Below are 18,042 nucleotides of genomic sequence, written 5' to 3' on the forward strand. Positions count from 1 at the left end.
ATTAGGAATTTATTAGTAATGCCTGTTGGGCCGTTGGGGCAAAGGGAATTTTTTTGTGTTTTGGGAAGTTATTAGTTTTGCTTTAGGGCAAAGGGAAATTTCCGTGTTTTGGGAAGTTATTAGTTCTGTCCTTTGATTTTTTTACTTGCCAATTTGATTTTTTTACTTACCAATTTTGATTTTTTACTTACCATTTTTGATTTTTTTACTTACCAATTTTGACTTTTTACTTACCAAGTGAATTTTTTACTTACCGTTTTTACCAAAACACTTACCAAAAATGTTTTAGCCCTTATTAAGTGCTTAATAAGTATTTAATTCAATGCAGTCAATGCAATATCTTAATTTTAAGTAGTGTAGTATACTATTTCAATTTCAATTTATTCAATTTAATAAATCTAAAACCACAACCACCATAACAAAAATCATCTTAAAAATGCGTGGCGTAAAAATAAGAAAATTATTTCATAATTAATTTTCGATTATTTTCTGACTATTTTCAATTTGAAGAACAATACATTGTAGTGCAATCCCTAAAATAACAAAATAAACTATAAGTGGGTTCGTTGCTTAGGACGTTGAAGTCTTTTATTGAGTATGACACCTTCTTATTCACATTCTCTGTATTGAATGGCCCTGACTCAATTTATTGTTTCTGTGACAAGAAACAAAGATGAGCCACGAGTGTATGCAAAATATTTAGTGAGTTGAGGCAGAAATTTCGTGATTCTTTTTTTCTTAAATCACCTTTTTTTTGCTGTTTCAGAGTAAGAATAGATTATATTAAATGGACTAGCAATACATGTATATGTTCTATATACAAAAACTATCTGTTTTACTTTAAGGTAAAGGCATATGCACTTGTATCGATAAATGAACGTGAATTAGAGAATAATTTTCTGTATGGTGCACCATTGTTGATGGGTTTAGTGGTATTCTATTCAATTCGAATGATGATTGGCATAAGTGGCGGGGGATTTCAAGTTGCCCATCGTGATTTTGTCACTTGAATCAGCTATTGTCGTAACTTGCTTGTTGTCTAAATCAGCAATTCTTGCATGGTTTGTGTATTTCCATATTGCTAGAGGAATTTTTGATGTAGGTGATGATGGAGTTACAACAATTGCTGATCCAAATGACGATTTTCAAAAGATATTCCATGTGTTGGAGTGCAATTCAAATGGAGTTACTCCCATATACTTGTTCGCTTTCCCTCCATCTTCGTTCTGTCTCACACACATTCGCGGTTTTGTGAAGAAATTCCAACGAGCAGCTCTGTGGTAACTTATTAAACCATTTCAGTCACAGACAGACAATCACAGTGTAAAGATTCTGACGTGATTTCTCTTTTTAAACTCCGTTTTTTCTTTAAGAAAAAAAAATTAATTAACCTTTAGGAAAAAAAGTCACATTCTCTATTTTATTGCAATTTATTGTTTGTCTGGTAGTGTTTTATTGGATGTTGCTGCAAATTAGAGTAGAATTTCTTGGTGGATTGAGGGAAAAATTCGAGAGTTTAGCGTTATAAGGAGTGTTACTTTTGAAGTGCTCGTAGAAATCACGATAAATTATGTTTTAAAATTCATTAGTGATACACAACTCTCTAAACAACACAACTTAACAACATTTGTTCGTGAATTAAATAGAAAATAAAATTAAGAGGTGAGAAATAACACATTTTTTCTCTTTTAGTAAATAGTCGTTTTTTTTCTTATAGTTATTTTTTTGCCCATGAGTTGTGTCTTTAGAAGATTCCGTGATGAACTCATAGTCAAAGTATAGCTCTGTACAGAAAAGAAGCAAGAAACCAACTAATGATGACACTGTAAAAAGAGCCCAAGAACTCTTCCATATTATTACGTTCTATTACGTGGTTTATAATAATTAGAACAAAAAATAGCAGTTCTGGAAGGTCTAGCTTCTCTGATATGATGATCTTTACATTGGAATGCTATGTATTTCTAAACGTTTCGGCGCAATTGATACAGTTTAACAAGTCCAAAGGCGTGATGCCCTCTTATTTCAATAATTGCAATACAGTTCACTTTGAGGATCATTAACATAATTGTTTACTTTAAAAAAAAACATTAACGGTTTGTCATAATCTAATTGCATCTATGTAGCAATTAAATTGAAAATAATATGCAATAGATTGACCGGGTTGACGTTCACTACATAGGGTAGAATAGCCTAATTCAGACCTTGCTCTAAATGGAAATAGTTTCCATTTGGATTTGCAAAGAATCAAGTAGGGTAAGATAGGGTAATTTGCAACAACGAAGCAGGACTTTCGAATATAAAGTATTGCACTTATTCGTGGTCTTCTTTTTGTCTTTGATCATCTGAAATAGTGAAAAAATCACAAAATTCCAAAGTAGATCTAATTCCGAATTACCCTATCTTACCTTAGTAAGTTTGTCACGTAGATAGGGTCGAAGGAACACTTATTGGCACTTTAAGAACTTGGGTCGTGACTTATTAGCAGTCTATTTTGTGATATTTGTGAATGGGACTTTTTAAAATCTTCAAAGAGGGAGGAAAAACTAGGGACTGGGCCAACAACAGTCACGAGGCATAAGTTCCATTGCAAACTATTTAATAACACTGTGCAACGATGATTTTGCTGTACAGTGATAGTGATAGGACGAGTTAAAGGATATAGTGCAGAGGAGTGCATTGAATCGTTGAAACCGAATTAACGTCGACATGTACGTCGATGGTCAAAACGCTACCAGAACAAACTTATTTTGACGTTTATTCGGTTTCAACGGTTTTTGCACACCTCTAATATAGGGGAAAGGAGGAAAGTATTGTCCTTTCAAACGTTCATGTCTTCGAATAATGTGACTTTACACATAATTATCACATAGTTACGAATAATTGTTAATAACCTGACTGATATTTAATGAAAATATGTGTAAGTCTCTATTGAAAAATTAAAGAAAATTCACATTATTCGAAGGCATAAACGTTCGAAGGGACAGTACGATTCCCTACAGTTCTTCTCACGGAATAGAGAGGGAAAGCAGTATTGGAGCGATTGAAAGCATCGGCTATTGCTAGGCTGGCTAGGCTTCAGTATGCCACAGGACCAATAGGTTAGGAAGGGCGAACTTAATTACTTGTTAAGTGGCTGAAACATCTATTTAAGGGATCGGCCTATTCTCACTGGGACGTCCTCATCGTTGTCCCTTTTGGCTCACTGTTTAGTAGCTTCTTTTATCTCATTCGGTGAATGTAGAACCATAGTTCGCTACCATGAAGTCCGTCTTTTCCGAGGATCTTTGTGAGTCTTCGTAGCAATCTGCTGGGCTTCAGATTACTACAGGACTAGTAGGTTAGGAAGTGGGAAGGCAGGAGTTTGCTCAATGAGCAGACCATTCAGGATAATCTTATTAGGCACGTCCAAGGAATAAAATAGCTTCCTCATGGAATCAACACTGATAAGTCCTTTAATGCACATACTGAAAACTTTGTGTTTAAATTTTTGTAGGATCTCTTAAGCTCTTCAAGAGTGCACAACTTTAGTTTGAGTAATCACAGAGACGAAACCAAGACTACTATAAGCACTACTATAAGCAGGGTAGATTGAATTTTGGTAGGGGAAAGTACTCTCCCTCCGAACGTTTATGCCTTCGAATAATGTGAATTTTCTTTTAGTTTTCCTCACAGACTTACACATTTCTATCAAATATTAGTTGGCTTATCATCAATTGATGATAATTCAGTGATAATTTAGTGTAAATGTCTTACGAAAACCAAAAGAAATTCATGTTATTCGAAGGCATGAACGTTCGAAGGGAGAGCACTTTCCCCTACTATAATACTTTACATTAGACCTGTGCTCGTTAAAAGTCGTGTAATATCGGAAATTTTGTGTTGATAATTTTAATGGAAATTACAGATAGCCACACTGGTAACACTAATCCCGCTCATGCACGGTGCCATGATAAATATTTTTGCTCCAAAAAGACATAACAGAATAAAAACTCATATAGAAAGAAATTGTCTTCTTGATATCTGTGTCGTACTACACATCCTTTTACTTCAAATCTTGAAGAAATACAAAGAAATTAAATGCAAATATCACTTCAAATGAAAAGTTCTTAAATCGCGCGCAGTTCAACTGTGAAAGAGAGATAGAGACACAAATAACTCACTTGACAAAAGTTTGGCGGCGCTGCGGTTGCAAAAAATCTCTAAAATGCCACAAAATATTTTCTTCTCTAATTTATGCTTATTAGTGGGTCGTGTCTCTTCTTGTAATATGTACTTTTGCATTCCTTATTAACCAAAATAGTGTTGTACAAAAGGATTTTTCTCAAATCTATCTTGAATTTTGAGACAGCTCAAAAGAATATGAGTCTTCCAGCTCAAAATTTCATCCCAATGTTTTTGTTGTAATATCTACAAGTATTCACAATTAACCCAAATAACTGTATTCAACTAAATTATTAAAAGCATTTTCTTGTGAAAATGACTTAACTCTAAGGAATTAAACAATTTTCACATTAAAAAACCTCTCATTTTCTCTACGTGAATTTTCGCGTCGTTTCGAAGAATGCCAACTGGCACCACCAAATTCTCTTCGGCTTTTCTTTTAGCTCAGGCCTGCTTTACATAGAGAATCGTACAAGATAATAAAGAGCAGAAAATGCTCTTTGGGTCATTCAAGTTGTTCTTTGAAAAGTTGAAAAGTTAGATAAATGAAAAAAACTTGAAGCTTTTAGGCTTCGCACATACTCTGGCTTTAAACACTTTAAATTTTTCTCATGGTCCCCTAAATGAATCTAACCTATTTTTTTCAGATTCATTAAAGTAATATGGAAGAAAATATAAAGTGTTCGAATCCATAGGGTGTGCGAAGCCTGAAAACCTTCCCTACTGTGTTTATTAAGGAAGAAATTCAATATTACCCGGTGACATTAGCTCTGAAAAATGCGACCTGTTTTAGTGTAAATTTTTCCCTGTTTTCGTACACATTTCACGAGATATCTCCAAAACTACGTAGGTTGCCAATTTGGGGTTTTCGGTTGCCTCTTCGTTATTAAATTGGCTTTTATTTTGTATTAGTATTATTTGCTAAATTCATTCTACAATGACAGAAAACAGCTATTAAACTCAAAAGTTTTTCGGCTCGCTAGAAACATATGAGAAACATAGGAAATGTCATGCCCCTGATATTACCTATTCAGAGTTGTGAAAAATTCCTATTTGAAGCAGGTTCTGAATTAATCTCTTCTACCCTAATTAAAGCTTACTCTTTTGAACCTTCTTAAGTTCATTGCTAATCGATTTGTGTTTCAAAACATTCAGTGAATGTTGGTAAAGCGTTATCATAATGTCTCTGCTTTTCTCTTTAAATTATATAGGAACTTTACTGAGTAACTTTCACTCGATGAAATTCTTCATCTTTTTTTTTAATTTAATTGCAGAATGCAAACCCAATATTTTCACTTCGGTGACATCACCAAATAAGAAGTTCTAGTGTTAAACCAAAAAAAATTCGTTCCAGAATAAAATGTGTTATATGGTCCAGAAGAAAGTTGTAATTGAGAAAGTCACTGAATGTGTCAGGAATTCCACATCGCGAAAAGTCCAAACATATAATTTTTTTTTAAATTTATATAATCGGAAAGTGTTTTAATATGTACTGTTCCAATTTATGATCAAATTGATTTTCTTTAAAAAAAAAAAGTTATTCGTGTATTTCGTGCTTCCCATTTTATTTCTTCCATCCAGATATCGTGATTACTCGGTCAGAGTTGCACAAGTGCTTCACTTTTCGCTTTGGATCATTAATAGATGAAGAGAGAAAAAAAACTCCAAATAGGAAATTTGATAGATTTATTAATTTGCCATAGATAGAAAAATGTTGGAAAATCATGCTTCGTTCTCACTATAACTTTCTTCCAATAAATATTGCAAGGCAATAAAAATTCCACTTGATAGCGAATGTTTTGTAATAAGATTTTTATGAAGTAATGATAGAAATTATACAAATAGTTCAATTTTTTGGTATCTCCTATCGATTATTGGGTTTTTCTTTCTAGGTGGCAAGAGTAAAACTTGAATAGCGGTTCCATATTGAGGGACAAGTGAAATTGATCATACCTGTTTCACACCTCATTATGAAACAGAGGTCATCGTGAAGGAATTTTGTATGTGCCAAAACTTGGTGAAACACGTTGAGTAGATGGTTTTATAAAGAAAAAAAAATAAGTGGTAATTTCTATGAAATAGTCCATTGGAAGTTGAAAATGTTGCAGAAATACGGAAAAATCGACGTTGATGGAAAAATTCAGTGCTAAGGAAGTGGTTATTGTGGCAATAGAAGAAGTTTAGAAACTTTCACAAAAAAAACAACAACAACTGATTGTAAATCAAAGCGTGTGCAGTCAAAAGAATATTGAATTTTGTTTGAAAAAAAAATTAAGCAAAAGTGTGGAGAGTGTATGGAAAATAAGGAAGAGGAAAAAAAAGTGTGCTTTATCCTCATGTAAACCAAGAAGCTTTAATTTGAGTGTTTAAAAGTGTGTGAGAGGAGCTGAAATGGCGATTAATTTGGCATCAAAATCACTGTCCAACAATCTTTGGATATTGCTGAATGTATTGCTAGTGGTATTGGATAGCAGAGTATATGGACATGTAGCCTTAACATTCCCACCAGCCAGGAAATATGATTTGGATTTTTTGGACAATTCAAGGACCAAAGGTCCCTGTGGGATGCCAAAAGGTAAGTCAATCTGCTCAATTTTCAAAACCTTACTGAACATTTTTTTTTGGTAAAGAACAATTGTAGAAATAAACATAGAGAGTGAGAGAGAAAGAGAATAACATAAAGTTTTACTAATATTATCTTCTTACGTAATCTATCATCCATTATTGACATTACTGAGCATTTAATAAAATGGAAGGGGAGCTCAGACTAGTCACACAGGTGTTCGACATTTAGCGAAAAAGATTTTTAATACCAAATAGCATCTGAGGAATTTCTATGGATTTTTTTTTATATCTTGCAACTTAAAACGTGAAACAGTGTGCAATATTTTGTTGCTCGAACTCTACGGCGCAAGCAGTTAATATAATCCATCTGGGAAACCAATTTGATTGATTGATATATCGTCACCTTTGTTTTCTATCGCGTATTGTACCCTTGTGGCCATCGCCGTCTTATGAGGGCTTCCTATATAATTTTTGTCCATATGCCTTAACTATAGGGTAAATGTCCTACACAGAAAAAATATTTTGTAAAAATGTTCGTAAATGTTTGTGAATTCCTATAAGGGAGTTACGAAATGCTCGTGAATCGTATAATCTACAAACAAGTTCGTTAAAGTTTGTACTTTTTACGCAAACATAGTTCGTAACATGATCATTTGACGAGCACTTTTTGTATTTTTACACACAAAAAATGTTCGTAAAATTTTGTCATTTGTTCGTAAATGTTAGTAAGATGTTCGACAGGAAAACAAAAATTTACGAACAAATGACAAAATTTTACAAACCCCTTTTTGTGTGTTTACGAACATTTACGAACAAATGTTTGTAAAAGTACAAAAAATGCTCGTCAAGTGATCATGTTACAAACAATGTTTGTGAGAAAAATACAAACTTTTACGAACTTGTTTGTGGGTTATACGATTCACGAGCATTTTGTAACTCCCCTATAGGAATTCAAAAACATTTACGAACATTTTTACAAAATATTTTTTTCTGTGTAATTCAAAACAATTTTCAGATGCTTTAACTTTGACAGAAGATTCAACACATTAAGTACATATTTTTTCTGAAGAGAATTACATAAATTTTCTCCTTGACTCTTCTAGAATTTTACAGTTTAGTGAAAGTTCTTTAAATATAATTTGAAAATTTCTTAAATACAAGAAAAAAACGCGAACGTAAAATGCTTCAATTGGAAACAAATTAATCCAAATGGAGACAAGGGAAAGTTTCTAATTGGAGACAAACAGTGTAAGTGAAACGAAAGGCTTCCAAAACCTTGATGAGTTGCTCTTGAGTGTAGAATTTGTTCTTATTCTTGGTCTTTTCTGCTTTCCCATTTAAAATAATAAGTAAATCTTAATAAATAAAAGAACAACAAAAAAAACCTTTTTGTTCACGAAATAAGTAATTATTTCATTTGAAAACTTCACGAACCGTTAACAAAAAAGATTAGCACAGAATTCAACTAAAATTATCCAGAAATATGACATAAATGTTAAACAAAACGAATAAACAACAATCACTTTATTGCGTTTTTAATTGAAAAATATGGTCGATCGATGAAAAATTCGATGGTGAAAAAGTACACTTTTAATTAGTCTGAGAAATTAACAAATTAAAATTTGTGAATATGAATGGATTTTCGTTTTATTTATAGCAAAATTAACTAAATAATGAAACTGTGGTATAGAAAATATATAAATATAATAATTAAGTACTGTATTTATCATGAAAACAATGACGTTTCCACTTAGAATAGCGAAAAATTTCCATTTGTAGCAGGTTTTGAATTAGCTTCATTTACCCTAGTTTCTAAACAGGAAATATTTTAACCAACTTTTGAATTGGAACTGTAAATTGGGGCACATGATCTATCGGATTTTAAAATTATAAATGCCCTGTAAAAAGTTTTGTCAAATTAACAAGAATAGTTTGTTAAAAGGATGTTCATCCATACAAAATATGGAAAAGTTGTGTTAAGTCGACTGTAGACTGGAAAAGTCTACAGTCTTCTTGTTGAAAGTTTGTCAAAAGGATGTTCTTCCATATAAAATGTGAGAAAAAGTTTAATAAAATTGGTGAACAACATCCCTTTGACAAACTTTCAACAAAATTAATTTGTCCGCTTAACAAAACTGTTTTCCAGAGTGTAATTAATTACTTATTATTTAGAAACTTGAGACATCCGACTGGTATAACCCTCTCTCTAGTCTGAAGATAACAGCATTCTTATACATTTTCCGTAGAAAATCGTTGTATATTCTCAAGTGATTTTTTTTTAATTTGGATTTCATATCAAATGCTATCATTTTGAAACTTTTACCAAATGAAAAAACTCGATAGTGAAAACTGTTCTGTCTTACAGAACATCATTGAGTCTGAAAATGACCAGTGACCAATTTAAAGTAAAATGCGGTAAATTCCGCTTGAAGAAAAAGCATATTGGTTGAAAAATGCTCTAAAGGCACCACATAGGCAATGAAAGAATCATGCCTACCACAAGCACAGTTAGGCTTAGGCTAAATGTTTGATTTGACAGAAGAAAAACAAAAAGCATCTGATGCAGTCTCATTTTCATTGATGCACCCAGCAAATTTTGTAAGCTTAAAGCTTCTCATGTATATATGCAAAGAAGATTTATTTCTTTAAATAAAAAGAAAATGCTGGAAAATTGAATAAAAAAAAGAATGAAGAATGCTCTTTGCAGTTTTGATAACATCTTTCAGACAGCTTTCTTTCAAAAATTCGCTAAAACATATTTTTATTATAATGGGGAGATCTGTAAAACTTGAGAGTTTCCCTAAAAGCTCTTCTAAGACGAAATTGTAGCTTTCCTTATGAAAAGTTTATCAAAAGCTTCCCCAAAGTCTTACCAAAAATACATTTTATGTTTTTAATACCAATTGTGCAATGTTTAATTAAAAAAATAACGATAAATCAATTTGCAATCTAAATTGAATAATTTGGGGCTTTTTGGAAAGCTGTTTGAGATCTTGTCTGTCCGACTGGAATCAGTAAATTTTTGAGAAATTATGACGATTTATTTGTCTGGTCCAAACAGTTAGAGATAGAGGAATAGGATCATAAGACGGACCCTCTAGAAGTTAACCTTGATATCATTAACATGAGCGTTAAGGAGTGTTCCTCTTTCCCTCCAAAACCATTTTTTTTTAGTAAACATAATCTATTAGGTTTTGTAATATTTTGATAAACTTTTTTGGTCGTCGTCGCTATGAGTTATATCGGTACATTCACTGAGAAAAAAAACGGGGATGCGATTAACTCTTTTTTCCTCATAACTTTAACACTTTCTAGGTTTAAAAATATATCAACATTTTTTAATGCTAATTTTACACCTTATTAAGGGTAAAATTAACATGGAAAAGGGTACCTTTAACCCCTAATACACCTAAAAAGGGTAATATTTACACCGATTTTGGATCAATACTGCAGAGTAAAATTAACATTTCCGGAATGTTATTTTAACTTTTTCGGATATCTCTCAGTATTACTTATTTAAAATTTAAGGAAAAGGCAGTCAGTCGTTCAAGTGGTCTATGAACCATGTGTTCCTGGTTCAAATCCCCTCTAGGTCCGTAGGAATTTTTCTGGCGTTAAAGGTGTTCGAAATGCATCCAGTAATACGGGCTTCAGACCTAAGACTTATAGGGGCTTCAGACCTAAGGATTAGCCATATGGCTTAACTGCTCTAATTTTTTATTAATCACGATTTTTTGGAAAAAATTAACTTTAGATTGGTTTATTAAAGATAAACGACATATTACACTCTTAAAAAGTAATGAAATTGCTCGCTATTTAGGATTTTGAAATCCTCAGGAACTGGGCTAAACCTTTAGTTAGAAGACCGCTTTAGCCAACTGGCTTAACGCCTCTAATTCCTAATCAGGCACGATTTTTCAGAAAATTGTTGTTTAGGATTGGATTATAAGGGCAAATGATTTATTAGTTTTTGAAAAATCAATAAAATTGCTTGTTATTTAGATCTTTGAGACCTTCGGGAACTGGGCTAAACCTTGAGTCTGAAGCCGGTATAAGCTTTGCTGAACTTGATTCTGCGAATCATGGGACTGACAACTCCATCCTTGTATAAAAAAAGTCTCAAAATCCCACTTGCTGGAAGGCCTAGTTCCTCTATGGAATGTCGTGTTAGCCTTTTAATGTTGCAAAAATTCTTTTCTAATAATAGGATAGAATAAATAGAATAGAATCAATAAAATAGAAAGGTTGGTGACCTTCAAAGGCTGACCACCTTTGGATGAATAACGCAAAATTATTAGTCACAAGTTCGAGCATTCTGCAAAGCTGAGACGCTTTGCTACCTACCTCTTTTTTTCGCCATAATCGATTTATTTATACCTGTCTTAATGATCAGTGCTTCAAAATAATTTTTGATTAAAGTATTATATAAAAATGTACACTATATAGTGTGATATGTACAAATTATCAACGAGGTCCCTGTATCAGAATACAAATATCTTCGTATACATAGTGCTACATGGCTACATATGTATGCTGAGTTAGTAATGAAGAAAGAGACGAAAAGTTGATTTCGATGAATAAAATGTTGTAGAGTGGCATTCCATACATTCAAGCTCTGCATGAGATTAAAAAGATTTCAGTATGCTTCGCAGGTAATATGTACATAGTGTAGGTAGGGTATGGGTATTAAAAATTCTCGATTTTCTAAACATTTTTCAGTCAATATTGCTTCAAAAGAAATTATTTTGTGAAAATGAAAAATATTGTGATTGGTGTGATTTAAGCAATTTCAGGCTAAATGATACAAATCATGAAAAATTGGTATGGGAAATGCGTGAGAAAAATAAATTCATTCAATTCACTATACGTTATGTTGTCTGTTGCATAAACTGCAATAGTTGTTTGGAGAGGTAATTACTAAATTAACCCTCTTAAAATTCTTTATTGTTTACATTACATGAAAGAAAAGTTAAGAAGCATACTTATGGAACATGCTCAATAAACTTTCTAATAAAGAGTTTGAAGTAAAAAGTATGACATTGAATTTCTCTTCAATTCCAACTAACAAAATTAAATATTGGACATAATTCAGTGACACAAATAATTTGGTATTTTCACCGTGCAAATAGAAAACATTACTCGTACAGTTAATGACAAGAGATTAACAGTGAAAAATTATTTTTATTTTGACTTTAGAAGGAAAGAAAAGGCAAAACAATATGAGATTTTTAATAGTCTAATCAATTTTATGATGACTGAAGACGTCTTTATGTAAAAGAACTAACTTGGCTTTCGTACTTTGCAAATGTTCATGTATATATTCACTCTCCTTTGATATTTTATGTAGAAAGTAAAATTCTTGTTGGAAATACATGTTCCGTATCAATGCAATAGTGGTGCAAATCGTGATGATTGCATAAAAGTGAAGATTGCTTTTGGGATGGATCATGCCACACCTCTATGTATACGGTACCTTAACCAATATCTGCATAAAAAAAGGAGAGGCATCCAATATAAAATTTAAGAACTAATAGAAATATCTGAAATATCTGCGAAATTAATTTGAGTAATTATATTCAATTAAAAAGGGGTGTCAAAGCGCCTAGGGCTTTGCGAAATGCTCGAACTCGCGACTTGGTTGCTATACCCGAAAAATAGCAAAAATTAGCCATTGCGGAAGTTCTTTCTAAGTTTTCGGATCACAACCGATTTCAACGGATTTATAAGTCACTTAGAAAATCGCTCTAAATAGCTTACGAATAATACAATTGATTGTCACACAAAAATTTACTTATCGATTTATAACCGGTTCAATACCGATTCATAATCGATTGGAACTGGTTCAGACTTTTCAGAGAATCCAAAACCTTTTCGTTGAATATAACCTTGATCCCATTAGATTTAACACTGCTCTCTTAAGAACCATTTCAAGTTTCGACCTTAAAAAACATTTATAAAATTTTGAAGAATTACTATTAATCGTGTCGAGACACTTTATTTCAGGAGCCTCTCGACATTTAATTTTTCCATACGTTTTTGCATAGAGCCATTGAAGACTATTGGCAAGTTTTTTCATAAAGAGAATCGACTTATCAATCTGATATATTTCGAAATCGTGCATTGAAAGCGATCTAAAAATACATATTTCATAATGTTCGCCGAAATAATACAAGAACTATGAACAAATTTGTTAAAGTCGCGGTGCATTATCTGAAAAATTTTTACAAGGAAAAGTGAAAAATAGCTTCACTTTTTATTAAGCTTGATGGACCCCTGCTTTATTTTGTATTACAATGTAATCATTACAATGTGCTCGTTTTGGAAAGCCTTCCCCGTGGTTAATGCTTCTTCCGTGATCCTGAAGTTTTTTTTTTTTGGAAGAGGCACTACTTTACATTACGTTTAACCGGTAGAAATGTCTTTTTCTGATATTATGTTGCTTGCACCGAGCCAGAGATCTCACCGCCCAAGCCTACGGTCTTGCATATTGCACCTTCTGAGATTCCCAAGGTTTATTACTGATTTATAATCGATTAGAACTGCTTCAGGTTCAGACCTATCAGACAATATACGAACTTACCAACGAATCTAAAGTTGACCGCATTCGGTTTAGTAATGCTCTCTTAGTCTTAATTAGTCTTTTTAACTTTTGACCTTGAAAACCTAGGGTGGAATGATAACTTTTCGACACTATCAAATCGATAGTATCGATAAATCTAAATCTGTTACATTAAGGGAATGTCGACTTTTTACGGATTGTTGAGCCATTCATTGTGACATTCTTAAAAGAATGAGACTGTTGATAAACATCTATATTAGTGACAGGAAGTGCAGCTATCGTTTAAAGTTTTCAGAATCGACAGTCGAGAGTATCGAAAATAAATTATCATGTCACCCCTGTTATTGAATTTCGAAAAAATATTTATCGCTTCAAAACTGGTTTATTAATGGTTCATAACCGAAGGCAACTAGTCCCGCATTGTATTAGAATCCAAGACCTTTCCAACGAATATAAACATGACCCTAATTGATTTAGGAATGGGTCCCAGTCAAAATTCCGAAAGCCAAAATCCCGAAAGGCTAAATTCCGAATTTTTAAAAGTGTCATAGCTATTCCCACGATTGGCCCACGCTTACTGGAGGCAAAGGGAAATTGAAATCATTAAAAGGGCATTTATTTTAATGAAATTGGAATTCGAACGACCTGCCATTATGAAATTCTACAAATTTACACAAAAAATCACTTTTTGCAGTAAATGTTTACACACTGTTGTTGAAATTGTTGACAATTGAAGTGTCAAGAATATCTAAATTCGAACTTGCACAGCAATCAACGCTAAAGCGGCGAGTACGTGAACTTGCACTTTAGGCTTTCAGTAGATTTTGAATAGGTTTGGCTCGGTTCTGGAGTGGTTTTGTCTTTTCGAAAGGTTATTAACTGCGAACAGAATCAATATGTTTTCGAATGGTCCCGGTCAAAATCCCGAAAGCAAAAATTCCGAAAGACAAAATCCTGAACGCCAAAATCTCGAAAAATCCAAAATACCTGAAAAGGTCAGAACCCCGAAAAGCTAAAATCAAGGTAAGCCAAATTTTGTGTAAGGGGAAATTTTCTATCTTTTGGGAAATTATTAGTGTCGTTTTTTGGGATAAAGGGAAATTTTCTGTGAATGACAAAGGGAAATTATAGGCTTTTTGGAATTTTGGTCCATTCGGGATTTTGGGTTTTGGAATTTTGGCTGTCATTGGTTTTCGAATAATCGAAAAAATATATTAACCCTTTAAGGACGATTGGAACACCGGTGTCCCATAAAGAAAATAATTTTTCCTGACTACCTAAAGTTATTTTTTTCTTATGTTTGTACGTTTTTGCAAAGTAGAAGGTTGAAGGAATCTAGGATATTTTTTGCAAATCTCCAGCTATTTGTCATATAGTAAATATTAAATCTAAAAAATGGTGAATTTTTAAATTCACAAATTTATAATTGATTTTATTTATTTTTTATACTTCTAATATTTTTTAAGCAAAACCCTTTTGGCAATAAAGACTACAATACTCATACGTAATATTTTCTATTAAAGCGAAAATTATTATTAATTGGTATTGTCAGAAAAATTACTTAAATTTTTGGGCTATTTATAAATAAATTTGGTCCCTATCGTTCATAGAAGCTCAAAATACATCGAATCAGACTTTGTTGGACTTTCCATGGCTAGATGTAAGACTAATCATTGATTCTGTTTACCAGTTTAATTTTTATTGTTGATTTTTAGTTCGTAAAAAGTGTCTCGTCGTTAAAGAGTTAATGGCCCTGAGTCTGAGGTCGACTTTTAGGGAGCCCCCGAAAATGCCAAGTCGCTATCTCTAATCGTTTGGCTTCTAGGACTGGACACGGTCGCACAGATGGGCAAACAGTGAGACATCACTTGTCAGGAATCGTTCGAAACGCCGAGATTATCTTGAGGAAAGCGGTCCTTGAAGAATGCAAGGGTCTTTTTGCTCTGAGTAATTCATATTGATATCTCAGTCGATTTGGAGCAGTAAAAGTAATGTTAAAGTAACATTTTAGTCATATAGCATACATATTTGATAAAGGGGAGACCCTGTTTCTCCTTGTTCAATTTTACAAAATGATCTTTTAACATTTTCCTAATCACTTCACAACATTGATTAAACTGTATGAATTCAATATGAGTCTTATAAAATTATTTAAATTCAAACTAGTTGTAGGAATCTCACAATTAAATTAGGAGAATATGAAATATTTTTTTTATGAAATAGATCTCCCAAGTGAAATTTATGCTGTTTTTCATTAAGTCTGTGAACTTCATTCATAAAACATTTTTTTCGAGTTAGCAAAAAAAACTGGTGAAACAATAGGAAATGATGTTGCGATAGTGTGACATAATAATTGCAATAATTTTCTCAGTCCCTAGACGGCGTCGTATGTTGATGCTGTGCAACCAATTTTCATGTCTGAAGCAGTGCAATGTTTATTTAATTTATTCTCTTACCTTATCTAAATGTTTCTCATGTGACAAAAATTGCTCTGAAGAAGCATTACCATTGCCTTAATTTTTGTATTAAAACACTTAGAAGAGTCACTGTGGTAAATTATGTGTTTCATCTTACGCTTAAAGATGGAATTAACAAAATTATATTCCATGACGTTCCCACAACATTTCTTTTTACCTTCAAATAACTTATATGTCTTAGATGTCGTAATGATGTAGCGCCTGAAGTATTTAGCACTTAGTACATTTTTTTTCATGTCATACCTTTAAAGTTTAACAAATTTAAAGACAAATAAGCTTAGGAGAAGGCTTTTAGGCTTTGTACACACTTTGGCTTTTTTAAACACTTAATTTTTTCCATTTAATTCCCAGTCTTAAGTCACACATTTCCTGAAAAAATAGTTCAGATTCATTGAAGGAATATGGGAAAAATATGAAGTGTTCGAAGCTATACCCAGAATGTGTACGAAGCTACCCAGAATGTGTACGAAGCTTGAAAGCCTCTCCCTACTTGTAAATACAACAGAAAAAAAATGAAATATAGTGTATATGAATACAGATCTTCAGCATTTATCAGCTCACGATAAATATTCATAAGACAGAACATTTTTTTTTTAAATTCTCAATGCAATGCAATATCCTATACATAACCAACCAACTGAATCATTTTCCAAGTCTTCACTGAAGATTTGAAGCGTCAATGCGATAAAGTTTACAATGTCCATTGTTTCTCAATAGGGATATCGTTGCGAGTATGTAAATGGTGATGCTATTTGCTGTGGATTTGAGCATAGCTGAAGAGAAATTTTTGGACAAATTTCTTGAGAAAGTGTCAATTGAATACGAATAAGTTTCTTCTATTAGATTTCCTGTGGCCTCTGGCAGACGAGTCTTATGCGATCTCGTGTTTGAAAAACAAATTGTATGGAATACTAATTTTATTAGAGGTTATTTTTTTATGAGCAGTAAATTGTTTTGTAAATAATTTTTTGAATTAAGCACTCAAAGTATAGTTGTAAGTGGGAAAAGCTCTTTATTGTTCTTTTTTTAAAGAACAAAATTATTTTTCTTTAAATTCCTTATTCGAATTCTAAGAAACTTATGACATTGCAGAAGGTCTATGGAGGCTATCTATGGAAAAAAATTTAAGCCGCTATCTTTTTTTATCTAGGAAGATATTGAATTTTAAAATTTTCGATTTGTTACTTTTTGCCCCAGGGCTCTCCTATATTAATAAAGAGGAAGATTTGGCCCGCAAGACTATCTTTTTATCAATAAATAAATAGTTTAAATTCTAAATACTGAGTAATTCAAAGACACAAATCACACATTTAAATGCTCATTAGCGACAATTAATGTGAATCACATTAAAATTTTAATGAGCAAATGTGACACCACAGCGTAATGCTCAAATTTGATTTTTATTGCTCATTTACAAAGTGCCTTAAAACTTGTTATTTTAAATGAGAAATCCTTTTTGCATGAATGCCCACAGATAAAATTCAATAGCTTTCTTTATTACAATTCCGGAGACATATATTATGTAAAATATTAAAAGTTGTGTAGTAATTAAATTTAGATCAAGCTGAAAATAGTTTAAAAATTATGTCACAGCTTATTTTAATATAAATACATCACACATATATTAAAATTAATTAATTTTTTTTAGCGATATTGGTTGAGAATAAATTGTGTAACTGATGAATTGCTTTTCAGTAGGGGAATCTGGGGCAAAATATCACAAGTTGAAAGCTGAGATTGTAAAGAATCTCAGCTAAGGCCCTTGACACACTTACGACTTAAGCCGAGAGACGGCTTAGTGAAAAATGATCGAAATCTGGTTTAACCCTTTAAGGACGATTGGAACACCGGTGTCCCATAAAGAAAATAATTTTTCCTGACTAAATAAAATTTTTTTCTTATGTCTGTACATAATTGTAAAGTAGAAGGTTGAAGGAATCTAGAATATTTTTTGTAAGTCTCTAGCTATTTTGAACGGTTGAACGGCTATTCGTTAAATTAAACACTACATATGTAGTAAATATTTAAGCTCAAAAATGGCGAATTTTTAAATTCTCAAATTCATAATTGATTTTATTTATGTTTTATACTTTCAATTTTTTTTAAGCAAATCCTCTTTGGCAATAAAAACTACAATATTCATACGTAATATTTTTCATTACAGCGAAAAATATTATTCATTGATATTGTCAGAAAAATTACTAAAATTTATGGGCTATTTTTGTCCCTATTGTTAATAGAAGCACAAAATACACCGAATCACACTCTGTTGGACTTTCC

The 18,042-nt window shown here is 32.3% G+C and overlaps 1 protein-coding gene across 3 annotated transcripts in view; it reads left to right on the forward strand.

The window, feature by feature from the left end:
• The window catches only part of LOC129800664 (uncharacterized), a 53,361-nt gene that overhangs the window by 4,390 nt on the left and 30,929 nt on the right, over positions 1-18,042 (forward strand). For 2 of the 3 annotated variants that reach the window (XM_055845230.1, XM_055845231.1), the window contains exon 2: positions 6,054-6,736. In XM_055845230.1, coding sequence (XP_055701205.1) covers positions 6,553-6,736 — 184 coding nt within the window. In that variant the 5' untranslated portion in view covers positions 6,054-6,552. Of the gene's footprint in view, positions 1-1,295; positions 1,663-6,053; positions 6,737-18,042 lie in introns of those variants that run through there. The other variant, XM_055845229.1, reaches the window with a different exon arrangement.

This window comes from Phlebotomus papatasi, chromosome 2 (assembly GCF_024763615.1).
Source record: "Phlebotomus papatasi isolate M1 chromosome 2, Ppap_2.1, whole genome shotgun sequence".
In the NCBI taxonomy this organism is placed as follows: domain Eukaryota; kingdom Metazoa; phylum Arthropoda; class Insecta; order Diptera; family Psychodidae; genus Phlebotomus; species Phlebotomus papatasi.